A 9866-nucleotide genomic window follows, 5' to 3' on the forward strand; every position below is an offset into this window, starting at 1 on the left:
CTTTAATTTATTTTCTTACACCAAGGCACAAATTATATACTTTTTACCATATTCTTTTTGTTAATTACATATCATACACTATGCTTATTGTTATTCTTTACCACTCCCATTCAAATAAATTATAATAGCAGAGATCCCATTTCCCAACATTTCCCAATGCTAACTTGATAGTGCTGACCAAGCAGAGCTACCATTTTGTCTAACAAACTGGTTGAAATGTGCTACAAGAGATTCTCAAAATAACGTGTGACATCTTGCTTACGCCTTCAAACAAGAGGCAAGTCAGTGCAAACTGAGATGGTTGACTATGCATTTGATCTGTCTCCACCATCTCTACTAACGTGTCAAGAAAATGATTTTAGATAAAACATGGTGGGACAAAAAGGTTTTGGAAACCGATAGTGATTTTAGATTAAACTATGTAAGCATGCAACCAAACAAAGTAGGATTGCTGCATGGTTTCTATTGTTCATTTATATTTGATAGGTATTTTTTCTTTTTCTTTAAATGATACATATTTGATAGTATTTAGTTTCATATCAAAACAAATTATTAATGAGTGGAGGAGTAACTTAGAGGTGAGTTTCTTCTTCTTCTTTTTTTTACTATACAGTTTAATAGTTATGATGGAATCTAACAAACCATTTTCTTGGGATAGAAAAAGTATATTTCAAAGTTTATTTTTAAGTACTTAGAAGACAAAATTTTGAAAACAATAAAATCCATGAAAGAAAAGTTACATTGTATTTCATGCTCTACCCATACATGTGTATAGTACCATTGTTTGCATAAGTAAATTTAAAAAATGTCTTTCGTAGAGTTGAAATCATGTCCACATAGATAGATTATATTACATTCATAATAATTGATTCAACTTAATTTTCTCTTTTGTATGTGTACACTCCATTTGAGAGTTTTTGAAGTTTTCTAACAGTTTGGAGAATTCCCAAGGTGAAAAACTCTTATATTTTAAAATTCTCTCACGAGCCTTGTAGGCTTTAGCTTGTTTTTCTATGACATCAAATACTATTTAATAGCAATTTAAAATTCAAGTTCAAAATATGGATACATTCAGACTCATTTTCAAAATTTGCAAACCTAGATTACCTACTCGACACATCTCCACTTACCGTAAATATGAAAACATTTAAATCATCATTGAATATGTCTCTTTAGTCCTCATATTTTAAAAACTTATTTCTTAGTCTCCAAGTTTATAATAAATTTTCAAAGTGTACATTTTTAGTCTTTGAATTTGTTAATATAGATTTAAAATATCCTAGAATTATCTTTTGTTTTATTTATATATAAAAAAAAAACAATAGAAAATGTTATTCTAATTTAAAATAAGAGTATAAAATTATTTTGGAGACCTTAAGCTTTTTTTTTTTGAACAAAAGGTAGAAAACTTGAAAACCAAATAGGTTTATTCTTATAAATTCAATATTTTTAAAACTCATAAACCAAACACACACATTTTATCAAAATTTGAGGACTAAAATGGTAATTTACTATTTTCATAATACAGTAGGAAAATTCAAACTAAAGACTTTATGATTTAATTAGTGTGCACTCTAATACTTAGCTAACCTAAACTCTGTTTTGTTAAAAAAAAAAAAAAAACTTTTAACAATCCAGCAAAAAAAGAACTACATCTACAAATAAAATTGAACCAATACATAGTAAAAGGTAAAAGTGAGTATCATCTATATACTTCGATTGAAATGAAAAAAAGAAAGAGAACTGACGGGGACAAGGAATCACAAACGCCAATAATTCCAACATATTTTATATCATTGCATATTTGCTTTCCGTTGACATAGTAATCTTCGCCACATAAAGTCCGGATAATGCAAAAAAGGTAAAAACAGCACACCTCCACCCCTCCATTTCCTACCACTTCCCAACGTTAAAAAGAAAACAAAAACAAATATTAATTACTCTTTTAGTTGCTCAGTTTTGAAAAAGCATTTCTTCTTAGTTTCCACATTTTAAAAAATGGAAAACAAATTCCACTTCAATAAAATTACGTCCCCAAAACAAAAACGCTCTCTATATTTCATTTCATAATGCTAAGCTAACGGCTCCCTTATTTACTTTTACTTTACTTTACTGTTACTACAAAATTATCTATTTCTTTTGGCCTCAAATGGAAAATTCCCCAAATTTAATATCCTAAAAAACAAGGGACCACTCTGCAAATTAAAAAGAGACGTTATGCGAATCCCGCCAACATTCCCTTTTCTCCTGTCTCTTCGTCTTCTCATTAATCTCTTCACTCCATTTTGCCAATCACCTCCCTTCTTTCTCTCTCTCTCTCTCTCTAATATCCATATTTATTTGTTGTACCATAAAATCTCAAGCGTTGCTATTTTCATTCTTCTCGGTTCCTGCCTCATCTGGGATTTCTCCGGCGACGACGGCCACCTCCCATGGGCTGTGCCTCGTCCAAGCTCGACAATCTTCCGGCGGTGGCTCTTTGCCGTGACCGTTGCAAGTTTCTTGACCAAGCTCTTGTTTCTACCCATTCACTCATTGATTCCCACTCTGCTTATGCTGATTCACTCGACAAAACCGCCTCCGCTCTCCGCCGTTTGTTTGATCAAGACGGCGAAACCGGTGGAGGAGATTTGAAATGCGCTCCACCACCGCCTGCTGCCCCTAAAAAGGACAGATCGGATTCCGATTCCGATTCTGAAGAAGAAGAAGAAGATGGGTGTTTTGATCAAGAGAAACCGCTGTCTCCCCCGGTTGGAAGTTTTATGTTTTCGAATTACGATTCGGCAAGAGGACAGCCGCCACCGCCGCCACCGACTGGCTCATCGTGGGATTTCTTCAATTTCTTCGACTCGTACGAGAGATACGAGCAACCCATTTTCAATTGGGACCGTGAAGGAGCAGATCGGAAGTTACCAACAACGAAAGTTGTGGCGAAGAAGAAGAAGAAACCGGCGCTGGTTGTTGATTCGAAGAAAAATGAGGTAACGGAAAAATCAAACCAACCGGAAAAGAAGATTGATGATCCAAAGATGAGTGTGTTGGATTTGATGAGAGAAATCAAGGGGTCCTTTGAAAAAGCATCTGAATCGAGCAATTCCATTTCAAAATTGCTTTCTTATGGTCAAAGAATGAGTTTTTGCAAAGGTATCAATTTTTCTTCTTCTTCTTCTTCTTCTTCTTTGTAAACTGCTCTGTTTTTATGCATTTATTGATTCCTTATTGTTTCCATGGCGATTAAGATACAAGAACAGGCTCACGAGGTTTATTGTCTACTTTGAAGAAGCTGTCTGTTTGGGAGCAAAAACTGTACTTGGAAGTGAAGGTTATGCCTCTTTTTTTAATGGGTTTGTTCTGATTCTGCCATTTTTATGAAGATCTATTTCTGAGTTCATTAATGGATTGGGCTAGGCTGAGGAGAGATTGCGTATGCTCTTGGAGAAGAAATGCCGGCAGCTGAAGAATTTGATGGAGAAGAAGGCTGATGCTCGGAAAATTGATCCCCTTCGAAATTCCATCAGAAATTTGTCGATTAAATTGAAAATTTCAATTCAAGTTGTTGATAGGATTTCGATTACAATAAGCAAATTGAGAGATGAAGAATTTTTTGCAGAGATGAATGAATTGATTCGTGGGTAATGCCACAATATCCTTTTCTTTTAGCATAAATGTTCATAAAATCATTTATAATTTGCATGCTTGTTCTTGTTCTTGTTATTCACAGATTACAGAGCATGTGGAAATCCATGTTAGAAACTCACAAGCAACAAACCCAAGCACTAACAGACCCAAAACCCTTCGAATCAATCCTCAACGGCGCCCTCGACGACACTCATCTGGAAGCCGCCATGGATTTAAAACTCGAGCTCGAGAATTGGAGAACAAATTTCATCGAATTAATAGCCACTCAAAAGGACTGCATCAAAGCCCTGAACGGTTGGCTTCTCCGATGCCTATTATACGAACCCGACCCCGAAGAGACCCCCAACGGCGGCTGCCCGCCGCCTTTTTCTCCGGAAAGAATTGGAGCTCCTCCCGTGTTTGTAATCGGGCACCTATGGTCCGACACTGCCGATACATTCTCCGACAAGGACGTCTCTGAGGCCATACAGGGGCTGGTCTTGAAATTGGATCAGGCGCTTGAACAGCAGAGTTTGGATTTGCAGAGATTGGCGTTGGCGAATAAAGATTTAGAGAAGAAAATTAAGGTGAAGAAGACAACGACGATGAATCATGAGGAGAAGACAGTAGCAGTGGCGGCGGGAACTGTGCATAAAGTAGGGAAATTTAGTGGGTGTGAAATTCAATTGGGACTGAGGCAGATTTTTGTGGGGTTGACGAGGTTTTGTGGGGACTCCATTAAAGCTTACGAGGAGCTCTGTTGTTCAGCCATAACTGAAGAGAAACAAGAACAGAGTCAGAGCCAGTCAGGTCCGCCATAACTGCTGCTATTTCCTTTTCTTTTCTTTGTTTTCACAGATTTTTTTTGGTAATTCATTCAATTAATTCTTTATTATTTGTATTTGATTAATTATGGTTTTATGATTAATTGGTATTGTTGATTGGTTATAATTTTGGGTGAGTGGCGAATGGAATAAATATGAATCCAATTTTGGTTGTAGTTGAGGAAATGAGGATAGTGGTGTTCATAGAATCATTGTTGGGTTGCTTAAATTTTGAACCAAACGGCTCTTTGATTGGGTAAAAGTAAAAGAGCTTCTTTGGAAAACTTTGCTATCTCACTGTCCACCTAAATGACTTTCTTTTTCTCTTTTTCTTTTTCATTTCTTTTTTATTATACATTTACCTTTTTATCTAGGCCTAAGGTAGAAAGGACGACTTTGTACCACATACGAATCCAAAATATTAGCGGGTATATAAATATTTAGAGTTAGCTTTCAAACTTGTGTTTATCAATTATAGAAGTCTCATGACCATAGATTCTATCACCTATAAGTTTAATTGTATTTACAAATTTTGTAGAGTGATGTTATGGGCTCAAAAAACAACTATCAAATGCAATTATGTTATAATAGATTTTGCATGGCTATAAGGTTTTTGGAATGTGATTAAAAAGTTCTCTTGGCTTTTGATCACGAGGATGAGCTAACCAATCCTAACATCATTTATGGGAGTTTGATAATAAAGTTTAGTTGTTTGTCATTAAAAAGGGACCGGTATAATGCATGCAAGCAAAGTCAGGAAAATGACTTCTTTACTTGATTTTGAATAATAGTCAACGTGATGATGAGCACATTAGATATTTAACTAAACCGTGTTTTTTTTTTACACTCGGTTCCCCTTATCATTAAGTCGACATTGTGTTTATTTTTTTGATTTGAAATTAATGGAGTTTCAATTTTTAAGTACTAATTTTAGATTGCGATCTTTCATCATCAATAAGATTTTAAAGACAATTAACCTAAGTATGAACTTAGGTTAATTAAAAGCTCTTTTACAAGGACAAATTCCATCAAGCATAGTGGACAAGTAAATATTTTTAAGGGATGATAAATAATTTGGTTTGTTTTTTAATTAAACATTGTTTTGGTGTGTTTAGGGATTATTAGCTCAACCAACCCATGTGTCCCTTTTCCTTTTTACTCCTCCAATATCCACGTCGTTGTTGCCACTACTCTATCTACCGTTTGCTTTTTTGTTTTTTTGAAAACGAAAAAGTTGGGGGCTTTTTATGTTTTATGATATTGTTGTCAGGATCAAACAACTACACCATGAAATTATTATTATTATCATTATTATTCATAGTTTTTAGTACAAACAATCAAGATTGAGTCGTCCACCTACCTCATTTAACTATTGAAGATAGAAAAAAAAAATAATAACAATTTGAAGGCTAGACTTAAAAACGAAAATTTTAATTCGGATTCATCTTCAAGTAGAAAAAGTTTTCAAGGTGGGATCAAGAGTTTGTTTGTTTGTTTGTTTTTCTTTTTACTTTTCAGTTTTTAATTTAGGGTTATTTAATAGAAATCTTTGTGGGTTGAAAATTGAAAATGAGAATTGTGAAAGAGGATAAATACAAGAAAGAAGCACACGTTTGAAGGCGACGCTCATAAATGCCAATTTCTCTACTAACAACTTTTCCACCAAACAAAAACCAAAATTTAATACGAAGGAAAAACAAAAAACCTAAACAGTCATTCATATCTTTCTGACACGTGCCATCATCCACCTCTCTCCACATTATCCCTTTTAAGTTTTTAAACAAATTACCTTTTTAGCATCTAAATTTAAATAATAGGTTCCAAAAGTTCTTCCAATAATTATAAAATTTCATTAACATAGAATTTAAAGATTAATTTCTAAAATTCACACTCTATTTAATACTATTTTTCCAAATTTTAAATATCATATAACCGTGATCAAAATAAAATATTTTGAAATTTTAAAGATAGATTGATCTATTACTATAAGCATGAGAACTCAAAAATGTACATTTATTTAAGATTAATCTCGTTGAATACTTTGGTCTTTTAATTTAGCTACATTTAATTTATTCAACAAATATGTCTTGTCTCTCCTAAATACAATTAACGACGGATTTAATATAGACTCAGACAACTCGAGTTTATTTTCAACTTTATATTCTTTATATAATATATAAAAAAAAGGTTCGAATAATATTAACTTTGTTGTAGTAAAAATGTATTCCAACTTTAAATCTAAGTTCATGTCTCATCGTTAAATTTCTAGATTTGTTTCTAAATGTAATAAATAAACTGAGTTATTTTATTAGTCCAAATCTAGTCAATAAAATTACGAAAACCGTAAACTTAATTACCTAAAGTAAATCTATTTTTCATATTTTACCATATCATGGCTTTTGATAAATTGAGTTAGCATCCAATGATAAACAGATAAAGTTGATGATGAGGATCTAACTCTTTTTTTTTTTTTTACCATATTTGTATCTAATCACTATGGATATTGAGAGAACTGCCCGTAATGATTATGGTTTTTCTTTTCTTTTGTCAATTTTGATTAGATTTGGAATCCTATTTTGGTTAACCACACCACTACCTTTGTTCTATTTTTATTTTTAAAATTTTAAAATTCTTTTTATCAAGTAAATAAAGACTTTCGAGAATTATTATTTACGTCAGGTTTAAAACAAGATAAAATCTATCTTGAAAATGTGAGTTCGTCAAATAAACCGAAACAATACTCAAAATACACATTTTCATATAAACTTTCAAATTAATTTCATATTAGTCCATAATTATTAAAGTATTTGTTAATACTTGCATCTAAAATTGTTTTTTATACATATGTACGGTATAAATAGATAAACTTTGAAAGAAACACAACATTTTAATTTGTTAATTTTATGAAAGTTAACGATAAATTAATTTTTGTGTTCGTTAATATAACTGTGTAAAGATTAATTTCACTAAAATTAGTGAATATATAGAGATTCTTACATAGCTATTTATTAACGAGAATTAGTGAAAATTGGTCAATTTGAATTTTTCTCTCGAGTAAAATTGGATACAATTTGAAAAAAAAACGAATCTTTTTCCTTTTTCTTACTGTATTATTTCGAAGAAACCATAAGGGTATGTATGGAAACTCCTTTGTTTTTAAAAAATAATTTTTTAAAAACAAATTTATTTGACAATTAATTCACTTTTTTTCTTTTAAACAATAGACTTGTTTTAAAAATTATGAAAGAAAATTAAAAATAAAAAGAACAAACTTTTACTTTTAAAAAAGTAAAAATAAAATAATTTCAAACCTATATGGTTTTTGTTTTTAATAGAAAAAGTTTAAAAAACACAAAAGACTAAATGCAAAAAAAAAAAAAAAAAAAAAAAGGTGAAATGGTTAGGAAACCAGCAATTAATTATGAGATATTAAGAAAAACATTTAGAAGATATAAACATTTGGAAAATGGTACCAAATGCTACTGAAGATTCATGGGATAAAGATATTTATAGAAAATAACTAAACTATGATATTCTAATGCTACATTAAATATGCAATAGTGTAGCTAGTTTATAGTTATGATATTTTAATACCTTCTAATAGACATTATTATTGATATTGACGCAACCCTTAATTTTTATTTGATTTGAGGACAAAAAATCTTATTTTACAGATTTTATTTAAAACTTATAAAAAATCAAGTCAATAATATTTTTTCTATCAACAACAAAATTATAGTTTGAATTATTCAACACATATTGTTGAAATAAATAAACAATATGAAAGTTAAAAAATTAGTTGTTTTTAAATAAATATTTTATTATGTAGAATTATGTTGAATTCAAAAGAATCATCCGAAACTTTTTGTATTGTATCGCATAAGAAGGCAACAAAACAAATTAGTTGCCAATCTAATTTTATTCGTACATATCATCTAATTTTAAACGCTAAATTCAAACACACGTCTGGAGAAGATATTATAGAGAAGGTTATTCGCGTTAACAACTTCTCCTGTCGTTCTCTACCTTCTTTTCCTCATACTAAAAGCTATATGTATAATATATATAGGCTCTTCAATCAAATGACCTTTAGTACGGTATTGACCATTCTACAATAGAATTCGAAATCTAAACATAATATTTATATAGTAAGAGCAACATAACAATAATAATAGTACGTTTTTCTTTTAAAAAAGTAAATGAAACTTGGAAGTATATGGACATGAAATGATACATTATTATATGTCCCTGTCCCTATTTAGTACAAGAAAAATATTTTTTCCACGACCTCTCGACGTTCATAGCTTAAATGGAGAATCGTCACCTGTTAGAGATAAATCCCACAAAAGTTTAAAACTATTTCCTACAAACAATTATATATCACGTGCAAAATGATACTTTTATGAAATACTTTGATGGTATATTGAATTCTAATTTTGATATATACTAGTTTGTTCGTAACAACATTTTTCATATGTATGAAAAGGATCCAATCTTGATGAGTTTTGGAGCTGATTGAAGAAGGTGATGCAAATGTAGAATCCATTTGGGTGTTTGTCTGTAATTTTGAATATTCCATTAAACACAAACCTTTTTCAATCACATCCAAATTAATTTATTTCTTTTAGGCCCTATGTTTATATTTTTAGAAGATTCATTTTGATTTTTATATCTTCAACTTTTATACTGATTGTTATACTATTTTGATCATTTTTAGTATCACTATTTTCATGTAAGGTCAAAATTTTAACACTTTGTTGAAATAAATTTGTTAGTTATTAATTTAGTTTAAAATTTCACGTGAACATTTAAAACAATAATATAAAACTACCCAATGGATTTTAGAAAAAAAATCCTTTAAATATGGTAATACGAGTTAACTTAATTATAAATATAACAACTTTTTATCTATATATGATAAAAATCATGTTAGATTTAGAAAAATATCAATCTTGATAGATGTCTATTTAAGCTTTTCGTTGATAGAAAATAAAATTTATAATATTTATAAATATTTTAAACCGTTTTGCTATTAAAAAAAATAATTTTTAACTTATTTTCTTTTAGAAAAAATATAGATTAGAAGGTTAGATTTTGAAAAAATAATGTACCCTAAATAAGAAATTAATTTACCATGGGTTGAAATGTAATAAAAGAGCGTAGAAAAACATGCAACGAAAGAGAAATGTAATTGTGAACTATAAAATCAATAAAAAAAAGAATAATAACAATAAAAAAACTACGGAAATTTAAATTACAAATAAAACTAAGGTTCCAAATCAATTTTATTTTATTTGGTTATGTTTCATTCCATTAGGAGCCATCAAACACCCGGGGAGTAGGGTTGTTGTTGTGATGGGTTGAAATGAAGGCTAATAATTATTCCACCATCATAACTATTTATTATTTTTCTACTGAAAAAAT

The 9866-nt window shown here is 30.4% G+C and overlaps 1 protein-coding gene across 1 annotated transcript; it reads left to right on the forward strand.

Moving 5' to 3' along the window:
- The first annotated feature begins 2279 nt into the window (after positions 1-2279).
- LOC103502634 (protein ALTERED PHOSPHATE STARVATION RESPONSE 1-like) lies at positions 2280-4628 on the forward strand. The gene is made up of 4 exons (XM_008466648.3): positions 2280-3144; positions 3240-3322; positions 3409-3632; positions 3722-4628. Exons 1-4 carry the CDS (start codon positions 2433-2435, stop codon positions 4437-4439), a joined length of 1737 nt encoding a protein of 578 aa, XP_008464870.1. The 5' UTR covers positions 2280-2432; the 3' UTR covers positions 4440-4628.
- Positions 4629-9866: the final 5238 nt, after the last annotated feature.

Source organism: Cucumis melo, chromosome 3 (genome assembly GCF_025177605.1).
Source record: "Cucumis melo cultivar AY chromosome 3, USDA_Cmelo_AY_1.0, whole genome shotgun sequence".
Lineage (NCBI taxonomy): Eukaryota > Viridiplantae > Streptophyta > Magnoliopsida > Cucurbitales > Cucurbitaceae > Cucumis > Cucumis melo.

Coding starts and splice junctions, on each gene's coding strand:
- LOC103502634 (XM_008466648.3), top strand. CDS start 2,433: ATGGGCTGTGCCTCGTCCAAGCTCGACAATCTTCCGGCGGTGGCTCTT. Junction 3,145..3,239: donor AAGAATGAGTTTTTGCAAAG/GTATCAATTTTT, acceptor ATGGCGATTAAG/ATACAAGAACAGGCTCACGA. Junction 3,633..3,721: donor ATGAATGAATTGATTCGTGG/GTAATGCCACAA, acceptor TGTTATTCACAG/ATTACAGAGCATGTGGAAAT.